General features: G+C 37.7%; 1 protein-coding gene across 2 annotated transcripts; it reads right to left on the bottom strand.

Annotated features, from left to right (window-relative positions):
* Positions 1 to 3,152: 3,152 nt before the first annotated feature.
* LOC139148393 (breast cancer anti-estrogen resistance protein 1-like) lies at positions 3,153 to 23,566 on the bottom strand. Of its 2 annotated transcripts, none has more exons than XM_070719829.1 (3): positions 22,993 to 23,566; positions 9,478 to 9,759; positions 3,153 to 8,337 (listed from the first exon to the last, which is right to left on the bottom strand). In XM_070719829.1, exons 1-3 carry the CDS (start codon positions 23,011 to 23,013, stop codon positions 6,007 to 6,009), a joined length of 2,634 nt encoding a protein of 877 aa, XP_070575930.1. In that variant the 5' UTR covers positions 23,014 to 23,566; the 3' UTR covers positions 3,153 to 6,006. The 2 variants fall into 2 exon arrangements, with proteins under 2 accessions (XP_070575930.1, XP_070575931.1); XM_070719830.1 differs by lacking the exon at positions 22,993 to 23,566 and adding an exon at positions 12,948 to 13,131.
* Between the last annotated feature and the right edge of the window lie 1,661 nt (positions 23,567 to 25,227).

Here is a 25,227-nt window from a genome sequence, read left to right as displayed (position 1 = left end):
TTTTAGCTGCATATTGTCAATGTCTTTTTTTTCGTTTTTCCCCCCACAGTCTATTTCATATTTTTAAAGCGTGAGTGGAGACATTTTACATTGATAAGTGAAAATGTTGAGATACTACAATCTTTATAAATTATTGTAAGAATACATTCCCAGGTAACAGAACAAGTACAGTAAATTTGCTTATCAAACCTCATCCTCAATGGACTGATTTACTAAGATTATACTCTGTAAGGTCATTATTGTTCTATTAAAGTCAGATTACTGATAGAGCTTGATGAGTGTTTTTAACCCTTTGAGTGCTGTAATTTTCCCACCAAAATTTTAGTGCAAGATTTTATCAATTATTATGAATTTTTCTGTAATTTTTTCGATTATTTTGGACCAAATGGACATCATATTTCATTGGCTACATTTTTTATCAAAAATTTGGCAAAAAACTGAAAAAAGTATATTTTATATAAAGGCGATAATAATTGACTTTGGTGCTCAAAGCATTAATGAAAATAATGGCGAAATTAATTTTTTGAATGTTTGGGTTAGACATGAAAATTGAAAACCAATGAAAAGGCAAGTTAGAGAAGTTGAGTGTATCCATACAATTTAATTTTCAAGTTTGTAGGTCATGAAAAAAGTTTGGGTGGAGTTGTTTAGATAAGCCTATAGAATCCTGCACATATTTATTTGGAGGGTGGATTTGATATTTGAGCTGTCAGGATTGGACTGGTGATGAATCTTTTGTTTGGAATAGATTTATAGATCTAAGCCCATGCTGCTGCAGTAGATGTTTGTATAAAAATACCCATAACACGATTTTTCCTGAGCATTTCAAGAATGTTCTATTTTGGGTTTGAATGTCCATATTTACATAATGAAAAAACCAATTTCCTATTTTTGTAATTGTCCTTATTCTTATTAGTGTTGTCATCCCATAGATTGTATCAACATGATAGGCATTAGGGGCAGTTACAGGTCAAAGGTCACCAATAAGTTACATCCCTGAACTCACCTTGTGCATGTTTAATTATACAATTCTTCTCACCCACGTTTCCTCGTATTTGTACCTGTTCAAATATTCCTAGAATCCTGTCAATATTACCTGGGAAGCCCTACGCAAATATGATGAGAAAATGTCTGGCTGAAATCCGCAAATGTGGACAAAATAGTACTTGGAGCAGTTTTGTTCGTTTTTTTCAGTTCAAGAGTTGTACATAATACACCAACGTCTACGCACTTTGAAAGCTGGGAGGGTCAGGTGTCTGGTGAACACCCACTTCATTGTTTGCCTGTAAAAGGAACTGCTTGCGATTATGTTACTGGGAAAGAAAAAATTTTCAACAGTTCAATACACCGAGAAACAGATATTTATCAAATTTCATGTTACAGCAGGTCTTTGCCTTTCAAACTTTATCTGGTGTTTCCAAACCTCTCAGCTGGTGACTGTCTGGCATTTTGTCAACTTATGTGCTGTTATGATATACAAAACTAGATATATAGAATGTTGGATAATTTTCAAGACTGTATTCCATTGTTTTTTTTCTGTAATTTAAATGGATAGGTGTAAAATGTCTACTTTTGCCTTATGAAAAACGGTATAGATGTAAGAACAAAAGTTTCTAAAACTGGATTACAATGGAACTGATGAATGCCCGAGTTGGAGATGGGTTGACCTAAAGCCATTGCTCACCTAGAATCTGTCTGTAGTTTTGTAAGTTATGAGAATCCGAAACTACGGAGAGATGCTTGGCTAAAGCATTGCTGTTTTCAAAATGATTTATGTTAGAGTTTGAAAACAGTCTCATTATGTCAACATTTTTAACAAGAGACTGCTGCATAAAATGACCTTACACAGCCTTGTAATTTCAACATTTACTCCTAAAAGGCATCTACTTGCAATAAATCTGGTAGAACAAAGATTTGCGCAGTTCATGCTTACATTTAAAACTTTGCAACACTAAATATAAAACAGTGAATATAAACACACTTGGTACCACCATTTCACAGACAATCAAGCCCTTAACTGACCTTGAAAGCAGGTGCAATGCAATCAGTTACGTACCAGAGAATAAGACCTACAGCCATATACGTGTAATACCTGGGACTTAGTTGTGGTATTACCTTGTACATTTTCAAATTTATAGCTTTGTCAAGATGACTGAACCAAACACATGGTCCTTTGGTAAGCTGTGGATTCTGACAAGAACTCTAAGGAAAATATTTACACTACAAAACACAATATAAAACTGAACAAGCCATTTGGAAATCAAGCAGTTGGAAAAAGTCGATTGAACTGTAGGAATTTGGCCACTATTGTATGTATTCACTTGTATGGTAAAACATGTTGTTCGGCTACTGATGCTGAAATTTAATTAGCAGCAATTGGGTCTGAATGTCTGGCTGTCTGGAATTTTCTCATGGAAAAGTTTACTTTTACAGAGGAAAACGAAACTTACACAAAGTAGTGTTTACAAAGATATGTGACATTAGGGTACACTCCCTGGAAATGGTAATATATCATACATGTGTGGGTTTCAGTTAATGGTACATAAATTTTCCATGGAAGTGGGGCATTCCATGGAAAAGAATGCCTCTGAATGGAACAATTAACGCTTGGCCTCCATACACATGTACATGTAATCCAGTTACATTTACATGTTACCAACAGTAAAGCTAAATGCATAGAACTTCCAATCTTCACAACAAGGCTGTAGGTCTGTGGCTGTGGCTGTCTGATTTGCAATTTGTAAGCAAGTATAGAAGGTGACAGTTGGACATTGAACCTTTGATGTTCTCAGGATAATTCTATAACTCCCCTCTCACTGAAAGCTTCTCATTAATTAGAAATGTGGATCTGCACTCAGAAGGCAGAGGCTCAAAATAGCACATTTTGCTTCAGATTTTACAAACCAAGGCTAAAATCATAAACAACAAACAAGGCATCGACTATCCACTTTACGAGCCCATTTCACAAAGAGCCCTGGTGTCTTTTGACTACAGACCACAGAGTTTGCAGGAACTTGCCCCCACACAGCAAACCTCATCAGAGCGACAAGCCCTCACAGGACATTACAGGCAGTTAGTCATTAGCAAAATCCCACCCGTCTGTGTGAACCAACATCTGTGACACCTTTCACTCACAAATCACAACAGATCAATTATTTCTGATGAAAAAGAGCATATAATATTTATTTGCACAAAACATTTTCAGTCAGTACATAGGCAAGACCACCTAAACAATAATCATGTTTTAACAGACACATTAAACATTAAGGACACACAATCTAATGTGCCAGCCTAGTCATTAAATATGGATCAACATAAAGATTTACCCTGTCACAGAAACATTTCTGATTATCATTTCATACGTTAGCAAACCTAGCTTACAGCCTGTAGTTGTTTGAGATGCAACATCTCATCTGATGCTTGGAGAACATAAGGTGTGTGAAAAGATAAGTACCCTTTCACAGGATTTTATCTCAGGATAGAATCTACTTGCTGCAAACAAAGCTCGATGTATTTTTCAGTTCATTTCACCAAAGGTATATCACAACGGAAGTGCACAAAATTTCAAATAGTTTTTTTTTATGGCTTGCAGTGACACTTAATATGAAAAGAAGACCTTCATTTTGTGTTAGATGTTATGTTTATGACTGCCGATGCCCAGTGTTGCACTTTCCGATTATATCACAAGTATCATGTATGTGACATCCTCGTTTGTTTGACTGGGGATCAGTGACCCCATGACCCAGCACAAATAGCTCACAGTATCTTTTCTGCAATTGATCAGGCATTCATGACTAGGGAACGATAACAGTAGACTGTTATTTCAGACTGAAAATGCTTGACAATCTTTTGGCCATCACATCAGAGCCCTCTTTCAAAGGCGATATCTTAATTTGTCTGAATATTTTACAACTTAATATTAGTGATAAAAAATCGAAAATATAAAAACCTGACGAAGAGACTTCATCCACAACACTTAAAGGTAAAATCATTTTAAAAATATTTTACAGAAGTTCCACATCACTGACACACTACAAAATCTTTTGTAGAATAGGACATGACTGTGACTTTGGTGGTTGTGTGTCTTCAAGAGTGAGTTTGGTTTCCGCAATTGTGTTCAAGACTGAATGTGACTTTTACAGGCTGATGCATTGTTTTTTTCTGATATGCTATAAAGAAAAGAATGAAGAGAAGAGAGTATAATTGCTGTCTGGGGTTTGATTCAAGTGAAACTGCTGCTAAACTCAGCCATTGTCCCTTCCTACTAAAATGGACAGCAAAATGTACCTCACAATGGAATACATTCCTTGCATTGTGGTTAGGTCAATGACTGGGATAAAAATATCAGCCAGAAAAAAAGTGTTACTGAATTCACTTCTGCCATATAAATGTTGGAATTCTGCGACAGAAGAGCTGTTGCTAAGAGATGAATTATCACTTGCAAATCAAGTGGCCTAATAATCTTACAATGACCTATCATCTTTCTGGTGCTTTTCACCAAGCCAGACAAGAGGGTAAATACACTCACTGTATACCTAACAACTGAGACACATGTGGTCTACCTTGAGTGTGCATGGGGGAGACTTTCTAATGCTATTGTTCGTTCTTTGGTTGCATGATGTTAGACCCCTGCAGATTTCAAATCCCAAAGTTTTCAAATTACTCCAAGTTTCCAGACAGACTAGAAGTCTGCTGGCGAATGCTCACTGAAGTCACAGAGAATAACAACAATGCATGGTATGTCACACACAAAGACATTCATTAAGAGGTACTCTACCACTGCCTGACAGAAACCTGCATTTACAATGTGGAATTTGAACTTTAGGATTTTTAAAGGAAAACAATATTATGCAAGAAATTTAAATAACAAAAGAAAAGTAAACATTTCAATATAAAAATAATCTCTTAAGTTTTGATCTGTGCAACCAATATACACAGTAAGATGAGAGCATTGTAACATCATTGATCAAAGATTTTTTTCTTTTCCGAAAAAAAATAAAACTGGGAAAGAGATTGAAATACCTCATTCCAGTTACGATCACGTAATGGACAAAAATGAAACTAGTGAACGTACTCTTAAGAATTGTAACTTGTTGAAAGTTCGGATAAAATCTCCAAGAGTGGTTGGCTGGTGTTGGGAGGAAAGGCAATTTTTGTCTACTACTAAATTGGTATAAGACTCAGAAATAAGCACAAAATATCACTTCAGGAAGTGTTTGAAATTTCAAGATCCAAACACCAGTCATTGAGTTGAGATGTCTATTTCTGGCACCAGTCCATTCTAGCTGCTAGCTATAGATAGCTTTTATAACTACATGTACATACCACTGACTACACCATTGGAATTTTGACCAATTGTGGGTAACATTTGACACAAAATGGCAGTTTGACAATGCGACACTTAATGTATAAATAAATCACATACTAGTATCATGGTTTCAAATTCCAGACCCAATATTTACAACTATACAAAGTCTACCAGTTTTGCTAGGAGGCATGCTATAGGCAATGTATGATCATGGATAATATTCCTACATCTGGTTACATGGAATCTTGTATGGTAATTGTGTGTGTCCTAGAGCCAGTATCTAATCAAATTTGAATTACAACAAAATATATCGTTACTCTTAGTCTATCTGTACCTATCATACTACTTGAACTTTGACAAAACAAGTCTATAATTGGCCATGCCGTACGTGATACATGCTACTTTCAATGCGTTCACTAAAGCTAAGCATTCCCTTAATAGTTGCAAAACGTTTCCACAGCAGTATTCAACCTACTTCTGATGAAACGGATTCAAGGCAGCCATTGCAATTATTATTATCCTGGAGAGACAGACACTTGATCACATGTACAACAGGCTTTGAGTTGAAATGGCAAAAGGTCTGTTGATGAGAAACACAAACACATGTTACTTAAATGTTTTATGGTTCAAAAGTAGCACAGATTGTCTCTTTTAGAGTATTTACACATAGCTGATCACAAATGTATGGTTTATGATCATCATAAAGCTGCAAACTGACAGATGACACGTTTTAAGTCCTGTGATGCCTGTGAGATGTCCATGATTCTATCTACCATCTCTTGCATAGCATGTATTGCAGGGTATTCAAGTGCAGCCGTCTTGATGCTGCCAACAGTCACTTTGAGACACTCACACAGCAGATCCGTGGAGTGCATCACTTTATTGCGGATGTCGTTGCTGTCAATGCTCCGGTACAGGGTATCACCAATGAACACAAGTTTGTGGGCACTGAGTATGACAAACTTGCCGTGAGCCACAAAGATCTTTGGAGGCTGGTTTGAGTCAATAGCACTGTAAAAGGCATCGATGGCATTGTTCAAGGATGTGATCAGTGAATCCATCTGATCTGCATAGAAGGTCAGTAAGTGTTTATCATTGACTCCAAGAAGTGATTGTCTGTTGCTTTTAGGCGGAGTCCATTCTGATGAATCACTGTTCACTGGTTTTGTCGCTTCCTTTTCTAATTCCTCAAACTGCCTCTGTTGCTGCTGCTGCAACTGTTCTTGTTTTATAGCATCCCCTTTCTGCAGTAATTCCTTCTGTCTTCTCTCAAAAGCCTCTCTGCCTTCCAAGTGGACATAGTCATAATCATCCAGCCAGCCTTTCCCATACTTATTGGTCTTCCTCTGCAGGTTTTCAAGGGTGTCACCCGGTACATACGGCAAAGGCCTGGCTTGAACTTTCTCTTTACCTTGTTTGCTTGGGGAAGTATCCCTCTCAGCTTCTGTTTTGATCCAGCTGGGTTTCTGTTGTTTCAGAGTGCCCATGGGACTGCCTGTGCCTGTGGGTGAATGCTTGGGTGAATTTCCCTTTGACCCTGGCGGTGTTGGCAAAGGACGGCTTTGCACTGGTGAACTGCTATTTTGCCTAGCTCGTTTGAATATAAGGGTTGAGTTTCCATGGATGATGGATGCTAGCTGCCGCACATCTTCAGGCATACTGCGAGCACACATTACTATGTGATCCAAATCATCAGGTGTTTTCAAGCTCTCTGTCAGGCAGAGTTTGGTGACTTGCCAGTCCATGTCATCGAGAATCTCTAATGATTTGCTGATAGTAGCTAAGGTATTCTCCAAAGGTTGCAGGTAACTTTTCAGCTTTCGCTGCAGATTGTGATCAGTTGCTTTGGCAGAGTTGATAGCAGCCCCCCTTGAGAATTCAACAAAGTCACTGAGTAATGCTTTCACAGCATAGCAGGCACCTTTGATCTCATAAATCTTGGGCTCCAGGCTGGACCTGCGTCTCCAACTGCTACCGACAAAACTGAGTAAATGGGTCACTGAAGAGTCTACTCTTTGTTGGAGCTTGACTAGCAAGTCCATTGCAGCATCTAGGTCAATGTTTAGTTCTCTTCCAGGCAGTGTTTTGCTGCTCCCAATACTCATTTGCTTCATGCCTGCATCCAGCTTATCCATGCCAGGTTTGATGATGGTGGCCGGTGAACCTATCACACCATCTTGTCGGTCCTTGGTCACCTGTGGTGGCACGTCATACACATAGTCTGAATAATCTTCATCATATTCATTCCCAGATAAGTTTCCCATGCTTTTGGGGACATCATATACCTCCATGTTGCTGGTATTTGGCAACCTCTTTGGAGGGACATCATACACTTCCTGGGGGTATTGGTCATGTTTGAGGGAAGGAGGTATATCATAAATTTCCCCCTTCTGGTTCCCCTGTTCATTGTAAGCGACTGGAATATCATAGTCTTCTTCTAAGAACTTGGGCAATTCAGTTGTCTTGGTTGGCTTTATTGATGTCTCTGGTTCTTTTTGGATGTTGTTCATTTCTTTAGGACCACCGTGGTGACTGGGCATATCATGTCTAGGAGGAACATCATATACTTCAGTAGGTCCCTGGTCAACAGCATGGCTTGGTGGAACATCATAAATTTCTACTGGGTATTGAGTTGGTTGTACAGTTGCCTTGTGGGTTGGTGGTACAGCTGGCTGGTGGGTTGATGGCATTGTCGGCTGGTGGCTTGGTGGTACATCATATATCTCAGTTGGATAGCCATGGCTTGGTGGCACATCATAGATTTCAGTAGGTCCCGTCACCTCCACTTGGTGATGAATTGGTGGCACATCATAAACCTCTTCAGATGGAGATGGATGCTCTTTTGACATCATACTTCTTGGAGTATCATAGGTATCTTGTGGGTACTGTGCATGCATTTGTACATTGGGAGGATATCTGGATGGTGGTATATCATAGTCCTCTTGGGCATCTTCTGTCTGCTGATTATGTCTCTGATTACCTGGACTATCGTAGTAGTACTTTTGTCCCTGTCTCTGAGGAATCAATACCTGCAAAGTCATCAGAATTCAATTATTAACACGATATCCATGCCAGCAGATCCTACTTTTCACCATCAAAATTCAATGCACATATTTTTGTCACAAATTCATAAACATGCCAAAGTTCTGGCAACATTTTGTTTTTCAGATGGTGAAAGCAATATTTTCTTTTTCAAACAAAAAACCAAAAGACAAAAATTGCAAATATTTGGAAAAGATGTGATGTGCTGTATCAGTTCAAACAATTTAGATATCTTTTAACAAGTGGGTTTTTCTGACCAAGTACACTTCATTGTCTTACAACAATTTCCATGTGAACATTTATTTATTTCTCACCGCCTGCCTCTGCTTTGTGGGATTAATACAAGAGTAAGATTGACCAAAACAAACTGTAGGATGTTTGCTGTTGATTGTATCAAGCATCAAGTACTACGGTACCTCCCATCTCACATCATACACTTCAATCTTTAGTGCTATTATTTACTTTGGTCCACAAACATGTGACCTTTGACACCCATTTATTGAGTTCTGTATGCTTCAGTGAATAAAAACTAAAATGAAATATTCAGTTTGAAATGATCTGTACCTCCTGTTTTGTTGGAAAACCTGATTAACGGATGAAAATTTTTCAACTGCCCTGCTGAAAACTGAGTCAGTCAGCCACCCTGAATATACTGGATGTATTTGATTTAATATATTGGAATAGGATGCTACCTTACCCTGGAGTTCTATCACATTTGTAACCTCCTGCACTGGTGACAGGGTAAAATAATATTGCTAGCACTATATGAAGAGTTAATTGATTGACATAACTGGTAGGTAGCAGTGACATTAAATCTGGAATTTTGTACCCATGGGAGTATTCATGCATTAATATTTTACTAACCCCCAGCAATATTTGACACCAAGCCATAGTCAATATGATGGTATATTTTCTACTGTTGATTTAGGTGAAACTTAATAGCATAGATTTAATACGTCTGATGACAAGCTGATCTCACTGGCTAACAGAAAACAATAGTAAAGTCATGTTGATAACACTGAGTAAACATTTTAATGAAAGTACAAGGGATTAAAATACAGCAGTAACTCAGGATACTTGTATCTTCATGTGCAAAGTATAAAACAAGACAACTGTGGCTTTCTCACCTTTGCTGGTGCTGTTTCCCAGCTTTTCCTTTGTTGTTTTGGTTGATGTTGTGGAGAGAGGCCAACAGTTTTCTTGACCTCATATGGATTGTCATACATTCCAGCCAGTAACTTCAGTCTGTTTCCCGGGGCAATGCCCTGCCTGCCATTAAGTGAACATAACCACCAGCCTTCCAAACCATTGGTATTTTGCTCAATCACTGTCACAATATCTCCTTTCCGAAAAGCCAATTCATCTGGGGCTTCAGCCAGATTGTCATACAGTGCCTTGGCCAGTACTCTCTGTAAGCAAAAGAAGGAAATCATATTAAATTTCATATTGCCCCGTCCACAGGAATGTATGCCCACCATTTCAAACCACAAACTTTTGGACATCGTAGCTGTAACATGTCCACACTTCCTGAAATCAGAGGATGTAAAAATACTCAACCACACTGTGCAGCTGAAAAATGAGCTCAACGACTACATTGACCTCTGTATTGTTTATTTCTTTAAGTATATGGTAGAATCTGACTACATGCAAACTGAATGTGTAAGTTGTGAAATTTAGCGATACCCATGTGTATATGAAAATGAGTCCCCTGAAAAGCCGGGTTAACATCAAGTAATGTCCTTCTGCCAACCTAATTGTACAGTATTTTAGCAACCTTGAGACTGGTCATTTATCACATGTCAAGAAAAGAACAACAACCTGGAGGACTCCCAATCTGTGTAATGCTACATTTGCACTGAAAAGTTTATACAGGATCAAATGTTGGCGGCCGACAACGTGCACCTTTCAAGGTACCGGCACCCTGAATGTTATCTCAACTGACTTCTTGCTGCCAAGGGGCAAAAAGTATTTAATTAATGGGGCATGAAAGCGTTTTTTGTACAAAGAATGCTCTTTGACAATAAAACAGAAATGCCACTGACAAATTCTGACTTTAGGCGATCACTTCTCAGGGATATCCCACATCAATTCCTGATCACCAAAGTTTGGATATTAGCTATCGTTACCTTTGGCATAATTGGGCCTACAGACTAGCAAACTGGGGATGAAAGGGCAAGCACTGGCTCACATGAGGTTTTCAGAGGGGATGTAAGTATTTAGAACTGGAGGGAATCAAAGAGAAAATACTGTCCAACAATAGATTTCCTCATAACATTTCCTCTAACAACTTCCTTTCTAATGAAATCACACAATACCAGCATTATTGACACTGAAGCTATACTAGCTTCATATACATGTACATGACATCATTACCATACTCATGATACGTTCAAGTTCACCCTGGGCTATCTACAAGAGGAATGAATCATGCTATTCTGTAACAACTGTTGCATATTGACTTCATCACTGCACAAACATGTGTGCAGTTCAACAGAAAAGACGGCAAACTTTTCCTTGCTGAAACATTTTCTCTTTATAAAATGTTATTTGCTATTGTCCTGACTCATATGAATCTTGGCCAGATGGCACAAACTCACAAAAGAGTACTGATAATATTTCTAGATAATAATTAATCAATTATACTTTAATATCCAGCCACTGTTTGTTTACAGGGTATGTACGCCCCCTCTTCATAAATGTGGTACCTTCACAAAACCATGGCAACTGCATCTAGGGTGGAGGTTGTAAACTGTGCCTACAGTAATTCCTGATTTGTCCAAATTTTGTAACCTGGGACTCACATGATACAGGCTTAAATCATCAATAAAGTACTGGGTCTTTTGGTCTAACTGCTGGATGTGCTCACAAACTTTTAAATTGGTGTCCTCACCATAAACCTAATACACCCATACTTTAGTGTCAGTTATTTCATGTTCCCCTTCCCACTACATTTGGAAAGGATAATAATCAGACATTGGAGGCATTCCGCTGCGGTGAATATGGCAAGCCTCTCTATGGTATTAGTCTCAGGCAGCCATCATTGATACACCAGTGGTCCACATACCACACCCACGGTGATGTGAAATACTTCTCAAACAGTTGAGTCAAGAGGTCACATCCTGTTACAGCAGACCCTTCTATTTTCTTGGGATTTTCTTCTGATACACAGACAAGGTCATGTTTTCATTCCTAATCTTTAAGGACGTTTACAATGAACATGCACGTCATCACTGATTGTGAACTTTTCAAGTAATAATCAAACAATTACAAAAACTTATCGAAATTTGTGTTTCTTTCCACTGAAGTATTTTTTCCTCTTCACAGACATATTCTATGGTAGAACCTTTAGCATAAAGGTGTGCCAGCTGTTTGCATTCATAGTTGGCATAACAATTCTATTCTTGGTACTGCTTATTGTATCTAGCGCCTCTTCCGTTGCTCTAAGGTATGCAAACAAACATGAAAGTGCCTACGTCACTGGTGTAAGTGAAGAAAGCAGTCTTGTACAATCAATGGGTTTTACACCACCACGTGTCTTGAAAGACATCTTTTAAAAGAAACATTAAACATAAACTGGCAACTTGACTTTGATCCCGGACTTTGATTTTGTGGGGAAGACAGAAATTCACAGAAATCTGGCCTGTATGTTCTCAAAAGGTCTTGGCCATGCTGACCTTTTTTATTTTCTCTCAACCCAGCAATGCGATCTCTGGTGTTGTTCACAGTGACTAGCGTAGGGAATAAATTACTACACTAACATGAATGATTTAGATTAGCCAAACTGTGACACAAACACCACCTTTACTGGACTCCATTCTCAAGACAAACATGGAACCAAATTTCATTGTCCAAATTTAAGTACCAGTTGACATGTTCAGTTCAAGTTTCTCCCCAAACTGTTCATGGGTAATTTAGAACTGTGCTAATCACCTTGAGAAAATATTTTCTTGAAGGGCAGCTGTAACCCTCATCTTGGGAACCCATGAGTGTGAAGACATGGTGAATAGTTGGAATTTTAACTGGTACGCTCAAAAAAATTCAAATATTGACACAGCCACAACATGATAGACACAATAGTTGTTGACGTATATGGTCTGTGGCCATAATATTCAGGTAAATGTAGTTGGACAGGAAATGACCTAATCACGCAACCCTACTGAATACACCTTCCTCCTCTACCATGCAAAACTAAACACTTCGGTAAACCCTACACATATGTTAAAATTATGAAAAGTAAAAAAACAGCCTACAATCAAAGCTGAGAGGCAGGTGTTTTACAAGAACCTGGTGCCCTGCTCTTTGTGTTTACCCATTAGCTTAATGGATTTCTGTACTTTACTGCTCAGCTGAGCAAAGCTAGTTGCCTATCATTCATTGAAAGCAATACAGCTCCGATCAGGACCTTCTCCAGAGAAAATGGTAAAGTTCCAAAAGGGGAAATAAAAACCAGAAAGACTTGACACAAAATGTGAAACAAAATTACCACATGCCAGTAAATTAAAACGGAAACTGTGATACACTTGTCTGATTGTTTGAATCACTACAGCCCACACTTGGCCAAGCAGCAAAATTAGCACAAAACTACTGTCAAACTTACCAACATTTTCAGCGACTATTATCCTTCACACAAACATACTTAATTTGTTCTCCTGGAGTGAAAAAAACGATGAGAAAAACACCACTATTGAGCTGTTGGTGTTCTCAGTCAGTCCTGCCTGAAGTTAACTTCTCAACTGAGTTGGCTTGTCGTCGGATCACTGATTAACCTACACCCAGAATTCCTTTCACCAGGAGGGTTAATGACTCATCCTGTCGTACCTACACTTCAACACGGCGGCACACACATACCTTTTGATGTCAGCGAACAATGCAGGGATTTACCAGCTCCAAACAAGGCTAGATTAGGGAACTACTTCTCTTCAGTTCCAAATGATGTAAAAGTTGTAAAAATTAGCTACAGTGACATACCAGTAAGTTTCTTTCCCAGACTGAATTATTTACAATTACATATCCTGATTTGGACAATTTTGTTTTGCAATATGTCCATTCACTTACATAATTTATGACATGTGAAACAGAGTATGTGCTATCACATGCACATTACTATACATTTGGTTTGGGAAAGCAGACTCTTATAAATATTATACAATCTATTTATTCTCATTCATGTGTTTACGAACAGAATAAATTTAAGGAATAAACTTCAACAGACTGTCGCGTTAGTGATAGGCTGTTGTGTAGATTGTGGGATGAACATGTTGCAGCCAGTTAACTACTGTCAAGAAAAACTGGGGCAGTCTAATGGTATCTCCTTGTAAAAACATGTTATTGAAATTGCTATACCTCCTCTATCAAACTAGTGTTTGAATCCTTGTTACATATCAAGTGAAAATTTTTCCAATTTCACTCACGAAATTTTACAAGAAGCTACAAAAAAAAGCCCAGGCGAAAGTGACCTTGTCTCTTACTACTCACTAAGATGGCTTACACAACAGAGATGTTACAGGAATAATGATGGAAGTTTTGAACAGCAAACAACCAAAGGCACACTCACAAATTCTCAAGTTTAGTAATTCGAAAAAGCATTCATCATTACATTTTACATGAGTACTAACAGCACCATGATTACATGTTGTATGACATAGCAGTGCAGGGATGAAATCATCTGGGTTAATGAAAGAATGTCATAAAATTTGTCTGATATTTTTATGGGAAATTCCACTTACCCTTAAAACAATACTCAAAACTGGCAACATGAAATGTCTGTCGTATTGACCGGGACACCTGTTTTGTAATTGGTTGCACATCAAAATACTTGTAAACTTACATCATACTGCATTACTCTCCTACAAATCATCTACACCGTTAATCATTTATGCTAGCGCTCCAGTTTGATTTGAAATGTCAAACTTTTTCTGATTCATCAATTTTGGTGTTAAAAAATGGGTTAGGTCCTCATCAGATTTTTATGCACACCTGTCTAATCTGTCAGTTTGCTGAGCTAAGTTTTCTGAAAGTGCATGGCTAACAAAGGCATGCGACTTTTCACAGGTCCATGTAATGATGCATATTTACTGATGTGTATACTTACAGCTGGATCTGAACACTGAACACGGTTGAGTTTGTTTTTCCTGGAGGAAAAGTGTTGACCCATAGTTAACCTCTTCTCCCATGGAAGATGGCAACACTGTGCAGAACTTATGGCAGGATTAACATGCACTGCAAGACCTGCTTCACAAAGGTGCACCACCTTAATCTTAGCTGATTCTATACAAGACTGATGTCAACATGTAACTGAGACGCACCAGACAGCCTTCTGTGGACAGACACATTGCCAACTTCTATATATATGTATATCAGTAAGGCTTAGACAGGATACCAAGAACTAGTTGACAGAAAACAACTCCTCTCTTACATTGTTCTCTTTCAGATTCACTCAACAATGAATGACAACAACCGTAACTTTCCATTTAATCTTGACGCAAACAGACTGTATTTTGATTAGAGTATTGGGTTCTATAACCTGCCTGGGTTTAAGGTTCTGGCACTTTGCACAATACATCCAGGCTGTCGGGCTCGTGCGCGCATGACATGCTGACCACACAGCCGTAAGTAATGTCGTGCATGCAGTTGACTCTCATCGGTTTCAGACTTTTGAGTCTTAACTCTTGCAAGAAGTGGATTGACAATGAATGCAGGCCACCAAGGTTTTACATTAACAAAACCTTGTGGAGAAACACTTGGATCCCAAGCCACAATTTCAGCATTGACATATCTCCTCTCGACTAAACTATCCTCACAAAACCTCCCGAGTGAGCATTCAAATACCTCACCCTGTACTCACATCACTGGCATATATGAAACCCCAAGGATTTTCTTTTCATGATTTAATGCTGTACAGAAACTTTCCTTTACATTCTAGGTTATCATGTCCTCATTCATCAGTGACTTGAAAAGATTCTTAATCTGATACTGTGACATTAAGGCCATCTCTAACAGAAGATGACAATATATCTGCATTCAGAATCCGTAACCTTTGCAGATTATCTTTGAATTAGCAGGTTGAGGACAACAGGCGTCTCAGCAGACGATGTGGTTCACTGAAAAAGACAGACTGAGGAGGGCTGGGATAAAAATTGAGTAAAAATGGCATTAAATGTGTACTCTTTTGTGACTGAAATTTTAATGCCATACAAGGATAGAAGAAAAATGTTCAGCTGTATGTTGACATTGTCAAGGGCATCATGCAATTCTACAACTCTTTGGTTACATATATAGTGACATGAGAATCCAACAGTTTACAGTAACCTAAGGGAAAATACTACACCCTTTAAGAGACAGAAGAAACCAATTCTATACAAGGACAGGTTTGTAGATGTGCCTGACAGAAAAAAAGGCCTTTCTCACTGTTTATTTTGATGGATCATGAGGCACGTACACAAGGATACACAACCTATATTGCAGCCTGGACTAAAAGACAGCGTAACATGATATCTGCTGATAAACTCTTGACACACAAGCTGCTTTTAGAAATAGGTCATTTTATCTAAAGAACTCATCAGACCACATGAACCAAAAGAAAAACAGTAACAGTTGCCTGAAGCAGTAATTAACTCTTTTCAGGAAATACTACAAAGACAGTGGCTTGTTACAGTCTTAGACTGTGTGTATGTGTTGTATCAACAGCTGCTATAAAAAGGAGTGTCCTTTCTTGATGTATAAATTCCATATATACTGTGAAAACAATCTTGGTAAGTTGACAGGAAAGAGTTTGAAACCCTAACTCACTACATACAATGTCCATGCACCCATTTATCTTGCAGATAGTACACCACCCTGTGACTATGCTAGTTCATAATCATATTACTGCTAGTTTATACCACTACACACTAAGCCTCCAACTTCATATGTTCAAAACCATCTTCTGCAGCTGCTACAATAAAGTATTGTTTTTACCTTATCCAAAAAGAGTTATTTTCTATATTTAAAAAAGGATTTATTTGCTCCAATAACATCCACTGGAGAAGTTAATAGCTTTGAAAGTATATTCATTAGTCTATTTGACTTGGTAAGGCAGGTTAGCAGATTTGGTAACATGAAACACAGAGCAACAAAGAAAAGCTGCTTTGTTAGATACGTCAAGCCCACTGAGAGAGATGTTTGGGTTTTAGCTAAATCACCTCTCCCTAGCGATCTATGTATGGTATGCCATAGAAGATACAAACATAAACCTACTTGTACTGTGCTTTATCCGCACGTTCTTTACCCATGTTAGGGCTGTTATCAGTGAAACATCAATATGATAAATTCTCACTAACTTTCTCACTACCTTGAACGGCACAGTTTCTTAACCTCAAGCTTTCTACGTAATCAGCTATTGAACATGTATGTGTGATGTCCACAGTGATAGATTACTATAATTCTAATGATTCTTTCCATAGAAAACACACACACACTAAACTCACTGAAAATGTTTACTAAATAACTAACTGGAAATGACACAAACTTTGTCCTTGTGGGACAATGGCTTCAGGAAGCCCTGAAGCAGCAAAACAAAATTTATAACCATGAAAGTGACGTATAAACAAATTCAATTCTTTGAGAGCCTAATTCTCATTCAGCTAAATACAGGCAACATTAATAACCTGTAAGTGAGTTTTGGGATAAGTGGTATGCTTGAGGCTAGAATTATTGCAAAAGACAGCCACTGACTGACTGAGATGCCTCTATAGATTTAAATACTGGCTAACATTCTTACTTAAATTCAAAGGTTTTCTCACTGGTTGAATCTTTATTGGTCTTCTCAATCTTTCATGCACTAAAACTAATAAACTTGCGCAATTGGTGCCTTTTGGTTGTTTTTCTTTCCATGACTGAGCTTGGTTTCAGATGTAAAGTACACTCAGACCACATTGTCTGCCACAATGCCATGCATTTCCTTTGAATATTTAGCAGCAGGAGAACAATGCCTGATACCACATCTCCAGGGAAAGGTACACAGGGAAAGGGTTGACTTACCAGGGTCAAATAAGTAAAATCAAGACTTCACATGTGCCGCTATACAGACCAACGCTATGCATGCCCATTCGGAAGCTTCTGACAGAGTGTTATTTTTACAGTTAGAAAAAGACCCTGGAGAAAAAGGAGCTGTTCAATGGGGTTCTGGGTAGAGATCTAAAGCACATTCCAGGCAATCACTACTAACTACTTTACAATCAGTGTGCTTGTATTCTACTTCATAATATCTAGCTTCCTAACTTCACAGGCTGAAAATTACTTTGCTTATTTCCAACACATTGACTGCACTTTAGTGTTCTGTTCATTGAGCATTACAATGGTCATCAAATTCTAAATAATTTCAAATGGCAGCAACTGGTTTCACGTTAGGTTTCATATTTACTGATGGTAAAATTAATGACCAAAGTGAACCTTTCATAGCCATAAGAATATTTGCCTTTTTATGGGCCATTCCTTTCATTTCCACTTGTTACTGGTCTTTCAGACATAAACATGTTCCCAACATGCACAAAATAATATTTTAGTAGCAGTAAAATTGCTTACTGATTGACTGATCTGTTAAAATTTAACAACATCGCCTGGATACATTGAAGTCAGTCACTTTGAGAGTCTATGATCATTTCTATTACTGCTGAACCATGGCTAATTACCTAAACCCTAAGAAAATATTTCAAAATTTCAGTAACTAGTTTGTCATGGCTGAGAAACTTTGTCGACAATTATGTTGTTCATAAGTGCATTTATGATTTTTACAGTATTGGCATGAAACTAAGATCAATTGTCTCACAGAAAAAAGGGGCACAGTTCAAACATGAACATGCAATAGGCAACAAAAAAATTGGATGACAGTTTGAAAGTACAAAAATTCTGTTAGGAAATTATGATTGTAGCATTTAAACTTCAGAACTTGATTTTTGCATGATAAAAGAAATGAGAATTTTGTTTGTCATGTGTATGTTTTAATTATGTTTTCCTTAACAAATGTTGCTAGTGCATGTACTACACTATTCATTAGCCAATGAAGTTGGTTTTGCAACTATATGCATTTATTTAATTACTGCTGATTGTAATCACATTAGCATGAGTAGCACCACTGTCTGAAACCATCCAACCTACGCCTGGTCTGTGGTCATGAACCACTCAAAATATTGCCATAAACACGGTGCTCAAATGCACAGCTAGGCTGTTACAACAATACAAAAGGTTGAAATTATAAACAACCATGATTTACCAGACCTCAAGGCAAAAACAAACTATTATCTAAAGCAATTAGCTTGTACTTTAGAGGAAATGGTTGTAAATTCAATTGAACAGGTCACTTTGCCAAATAAAGGACTCTTCTTTTCACAGATGATATTTAATATCTCCTGGGAGATATACCATTAGAAAAAACCAAGCCTGACTGGTTTCTAGTGTTTGATTATTAGTAACGATTAGTGTTTCCTAGACTGTACTATCTATTGTTTGCAAGACCCTGCCGTGATGTGGAGTGGCAGTTTCTGATACCTGCTGGGAATTTCCTATCATGGGTTGGGAATGAAGCCAGTAACAAAGGAATTGATGAACAGTCCCTGTCTTAACTATGGTAGACAACATAACCACAGGCTACCGTCTGGACATCAGAAATTTAATCTGATTAATTATTAAAAGTAATTTGGTATTCATGGCAGTGTAACTGGAAAGTCTGTTTGAATATTGCCTCCATGCACCTGCAAACCCGTCTCCCTGGAGAATACTGTATGCTGAATTTTCAAACAGATGTGTTCTATGCCTTTATTGGAAATGTACACTTCAACAAGTTCAGCACAGTAAAAGACACCCGGCTTACTTGGACATTCAAGTTAAAATGCACAGTAATAGGAAACCATTATTGGATGTAATATCAGCATGATCAATATTGAACATCAGGTAGAGGGCAGGTGATATCATATTTTTACATCCTTCAGTTGAAAATAGTAAAATTAGAAGGTCAAAAGGGTAACAATAACTGAAATCCTTCGAATGACTATTTTAAAACTATTATGTACACAGAGTGGACTAAATGATGGAGCCAGCCAACACCTTGCTTCATTTGTCAAGGACACTTAATAGCTATTATTTGCTTCCTACGAAAACTACCGTAACAAAATTGCAGCCCTTTCATTGCTTCAAAAATTACACCAAAAAAGAGATAACCTGTAGGTGCCTTGGTGTAGTTAGTCATTGCTCTTTTCAACTTTGCCTGAGATATTGTTGCAACTCACACGTGACATAGACATGGCCGGTACTACAATGTTACTATTAATCAGCCACCCCTTACTGTGTTGATATCTCTCAATGAATTAGTCTGACAGACCATTCATGCTTTATGAGTGAACAGCTTGCCACCCACCAACATCTCTCAACAGAACAACAATTGTAGTAGGAAGTTCCGTAGGAAGTTCAAAGTTAACATCAAATAAGCTCCAGTACTAGGATTGGAATAGAACGTAATTAGAGTAGGAAGTGACCATCCCAAAATTTTGCAATTGTATTTCCTATCTATGCAGCACACTTGGAAACCTCCCAATAACTATGATGTTCCGACATATTTGATTACTTCCGGCTCCATAAATAGGAATACTAGGCACTGCCTGGCCCAATGTTTTTAGGATGTCACAACGTAAATGTTACTCAGCAATTACTCAGTGCGGTTTGGTGTTATCTTTCAATTTTTTCTTTCCACATTCGCACTACCAAGCCCTTAAAATTCACAGTGACTAATCACCAAAAAATATAATGTCTCCATTTATCATCAGCAATATTATTTCACAACACTAATACAGCCAAAAAACGCCAAAATCTCGTTGGAACAGTGAATTTTTAAAAATGCAGTGATAGTGAATAATGAGATAACAACTGTACCATGCTTGCGGCAAAAAATATCTAAACATCGAATAGAGTTTTTATCTCTGATGCATATACCTTCTAATCTGCATACAGTACCCCATTTTCTTGATTCAGATTTACATGCGCCAGGTCAATTTATTTCTGGCAAACAAAACCTCACAATATTGAGGCATCTTTTTTTAGGGTCTGTGGTTGAGGTGAATGGGTAAGATGTGCAAACATCTGCAATGTTGACACACTAGTCTCCTGATGATTGCTTAATTAAATTTCAATTTCATTTCTGGAATTCTACCTACTTAAAATTTGCATAACAGGGTAAAATTACCCGTCATTTCCCCTAGAGAGAAAGACATCTGTCAAACTGCTGATAGAGTGGTCATACACTTTCACAATACATCATAATTCCTCTGCAATTGCGCTACAGGCATCTATTATGTTGTCAATGTAGCGTATTAGGATAAGAGGCATCTCATTTCTATGCCGGCAATGATACAGTCTGGAAATTTAACCTGTTTATGCCTACACTGTACAGTAAATGAAGTGAAGCTGCTACCACATTATGGAAAATTCTCTTCATGTGTAGACTTGAATGAAATATTTATGTGAAACAAAAAATTTACATTCAATCAATAATTAAACAAATTTGATGACATGTGTGCCAATTGTTCAGGCCTTGCGAAAACATTTTTGCTCCATTGCAAAGGTATTTAAGTGGTATTCAGGCTTTTTGACAAAACAAGGTTTTTACAGTAAGGTACTGAATGCCCATTATATTGTCTTTACTTCTTAACACTCTCCTTTGCTGTCAAAACACTCTTTTGTATTCACACCTGTCTGAATTTCTAAGTAAACAAAAGAAATTGGCACAGACTGGTAATGAGCATGACTCTCTGCATGAATTGCAGAACCAGTAATTCCTCAGTCTAATATGTGATGACAAAGTGAAAGGTTTTCCGGCTCACAACCTGCCATGGAATTTTTGACTTGCATACTTTGAAGTTAAAGAAAGGGGCTTTAGGGCAATTGGGTTATTGTCATGGTTTTGGGCTCATTGTGCCAGTTGGTTGACCAGACTGAAACTATATCGCATTTACCTCATTCTACAAATTCCAACCAGCTCTTGATTGCATTTCAAGTTTTGTTTTATTGGCAAGAATGTGTATTATGCTTGTCACTGAAGCATACATGTAGATTTGCTGAGCACAACTGAAAAATATCTGAGTTCAGGGAGTAGTCAGGGCTACATGACTGAAGGTGAACACATTGTTAATAGAATCTGATTATTAGAGCACAAGTTTTCTTTTTCTAACAGGTTGATTGTGGCTTTGTGATGGTCGTGAGAGGTCATAATGTTTTTTGACTGCCCAATAATCAAGTTCACATGTGTGAAATGACATTGAAAATTAATGACGCAAGTGAATGAATGAACAGGTGCATGTTTCACAGTAAATTGTTGTGACGAAGAGCATAAACAGGAGAAAATTTGGTGAGCAATAAAAACTCAATTTGTCAAGCAAGGGCTCCTTTGATAGAATGACTGGTGTGTTGACGTGGAACTGAACAGCAGCTTGATGTACCAATGGAAACGTGATTGGCATACTGAATTGACATCTGCCTCTACCTACATATGTTAAACAAATGCATGGATGAAATATTTTGATGTTTTGCTGTGCCATTGTCAGACCCTCACCATTACCAGTACCAGTGCTACCACCATGGTCTTACAACATTGACAGACTACACTGCATCACAATGTTCTAATTCAATCACAGAATGAGTACAAAACACATCACTGCTTCATCATGTTCATATATAACCTACTTCTGGAGTTCAGTCCATAATACATATATAAAATATGCCACCTAAAGAAAGTATACATGTACCCGTGGCTTCTATAAGAACTTATATATTCACCTCAGCACTACTTACATGGTATTAAGTTGAAATCATCAATGGACAGTGGAAGAGAAACAAATTACATCAAGTTAACACCAAACCAGCTTAATTAAATTGTGCTGGTTTTTAATACATTACACTATCATACTACAAGGGACCAGCAAATGTCTGATTTTCATTCAACAACGAATTTGATAAAGCCTCCATCAAACAGCGTGTTGTGATGTAAAACATACTCTGACCGAATTGACCCCATTTATTTATATTTGTCAAGATACAATACCATTTTAACTGTATATGTATGATGTAAATATGTACCATGCCATTTACAGCACTGGTCTTCAAAGTTAATACCAAGAAACTAAATTAAACGGCAGCGTATGGATATACGATCTGAATGCATGAATAATACCTGTCACCTTTGATATTTTGCTTTCTTGTACATCGTACAGTTTTCATTCTGAAAATTGTCAAGTACTGAACCCGATGCCATTCGATAAAGACATAATACTCGCTACTGTACATTTTCATTATTTTGGCAAATTTGAAATAATAGGATTTTCCCGATCATACGTTCTACTATTGGGACTTTCTCGATGCGAGTGGCTTTTCGTAAAACCGTAATCCCCTGCCACACTGAATGGGTGACCTGCAGTTTATTCATTCAAATTGCCAGCAAACCCGGCGTCTCCGTCGGTGGCACGGACAACCACGGACTGGCACACGGTAATCACCGTGCACACCGTGATATGGCATACTTTCATTCACTTATAAAAATATCCTAAGCCAGATGCAGATGCAAGAGCACCAGGACAAGTACAGCCTACAATACGTGTTCAGTATTTGGGAAGGATACTTACGTGACTTGACGGAAAGGCCATTTTGTTATTCCAAACAAATCGACCGTCTTGCTAGAAATTTTATCCCCGGTGGTTGAGAGTGACTGCACTCGAACGTCGAATTAAGCAGGAACGAAGCCAGACGATGCAGAAACGCTGATGTGAAAATGAATGAAACTCTTTGTGTGGTTTCGTTGAGTTTCCTCACACAAAGCCACACATTGTAAATCCAACAAAAACGTCAAATAAGTCCACCACTGGTTTTACATGAAGAACCGGCGAAGGGATAAAACCGACAGAAAACCGAACCTGTGAATGTTACAGATATAACAACATCGTTTGACGGGTAGAAAGCTTGAGAGCGACGAAGACGCGAGACCGGCTTTCAGTTCAGCTGTCAAAATCCAGCGCTCGGTGTTGACTAAAATATCGGCTGTAGATGGCAGGAAAACGGTCAAATTTCATCGACTGATCACAAATAGTAAGGTTATTATACATGCACAGTTACTGATTAACGCAGGGATCCAGGAAGACAAGCGACCCAACAAGCCCAGTTGCTTATTATTCACGCCTTCATTCCTCTGTTCCTGTCTGCATACCTCGTACGGTGCCCGGATGTAAACACTGTAATTTCACATTAAGCTTTGTCATTGGCCACTTTCCTCGCCTTTGCAAGGCTTAATTCTTTCTTTTAAAACATAAGAACACCGACTGAACATATATATTCTTTATGCGGTTGCAACACTGATGTGCTGAAACAAACAAAAATAACAGTTTTGGCCGAAAACATCAGGATTGCCTTTTAAAATCACCAAGAAGTGTGGCATTTCGGGTCGACAAGATAACCAATCAGACAAAGGGTCTTACTCGATGTTTCACCCTTTTGGAAGAATGACGTCATTGAACGTACTTGACAGATAAATTCACATTCATTCATCGCAGGATGTCGGAACTTCTGACACAGCCCCCGCCTTCCATCCCAAATATGGAATAGACCATAGTATTCACGTAAACATCTCCAAAAGTGGCCTTTCACTCCACCAAATAGGAATATCGGCAAATTCTTTATAGATTTAAAACAAACACTGCAGAACGTGCGTAAATTAGAGTGTTGACATGTGTATGAAGTTTCAATTCCAAATTCAGTGATACTAGTGTTTGGTCTCCTAATGCATGATAATATATGTTGTAAATAAGTAAATTTTTCTGTGAAAAATGGAAATAAATAGTAAATACGAATTGACGTGTTAATTTTCATCAATAAAATGTCAGCAGTAAAATTGCATGGTGTTGTTATGAATACATAATTAATTACCACCTGTTCAATAATTTCTCTAGTCATATCTTAATTATTCATCTCTTATTCAGGGAAATTGTGCAACCTACTGTTCTGTTGATAACCATGCTAAATGTCAGCATTATAAATTCACAACTGATAAAACACTTTCTCATTCAGCAAATGCAAGTGATTGCAGCAAATTTGTTTTGTTTTTACATACCATGGGCCGGGACCATGGGACAATAGTGTGAAATTTATTGAGATGTCATACTTTCGCATGGAAGGAAAACCAATGGAAGAAGTTTGCATTTGACTAGAGTGTTGCTGGTTCTCATTTATTATTCAATGTGCATAAGTACATAAATAGATGTTTGAAAATTGTCATGTATTAGTTAAAAGTTTCACAGGAGCTTTGCAAAATGTCATTGTCGCATCACAATTTACATAAAACATAAACCTCAGATGTGAGACTACTCAATTCTGACCTTATGATCTTGTCAAAGATGCATATTTAAATGATAAATATAGAAAATAATTGATATTACTGAGGACAATACTTGAAATATTTACCATTGATTAAATGACTCATTATTGGCTAATTTGCATTGTACCACACTGCTCAGTAATACAGTTTACAAGTTTATTTAGGAAACTGAGCATTATGTTATATTCAGAGCATAAAAATATATGTCACTTATGAAATAAATGTAGTTATGATACACATTCACAGTATACATAGACATTGCTTACTGTACATGCAGCACATTTTTTCTTGAAAGCTTTCACATGCATGAAGTTATGCAAGCAACATATGCACAGTTGAATTAATTTAATAGGTTGGTATTTTATTGATTGTATCTCAAAGACAATGAATGAAATTTATATAGATTCATAAGCCTAAATGTACATTCTTCATATGTGTGTGTGTGTGTGTGTGTGTGTTTGCATGGATTTTGGTAAACCATTAACATAATACT

This window comes from Ptychodera flava, chromosome 13, assembly GCF_041260155.1.
Source record: "Ptychodera flava strain L36383 chromosome 13, AS_Pfla_20210202, whole genome shotgun sequence".
Taxonomy (NCBI): Eukaryota; Metazoa; Hemichordata; class Enteropneusta; family Ptychoderidae; genus Ptychodera; species Ptychodera flava.
This window is presented reverse-complemented; position numbering and strand designations above follow the sequence as displayed.

What these genes read in the sequence shown, in the direction of transcription:
- LOC139148393 (XM_070719829.1), bottom strand. Translation starts at nt 23,013, where the DNA reads ATGGCCTTTCCGTCAAGTCAC. An exon ending in TGGCCTTTCCGTCAAGTCAC is followed by an intron (nt 9,760 to 22,992) that starts GTAAGTATCCTT and finishes TTTTGCTTACAG; the next exon opens with AGAGTACTGGCCAAGGCACT. An exon ending in GGGAAACAGCACCAGCAAAG is followed by an intron (nt 8,338 to 9,477) that starts GTGAGAAAGCCA and finishes ATGACTTTGCAG; the next exon opens with GTATTGATTCCTCAGAGACA.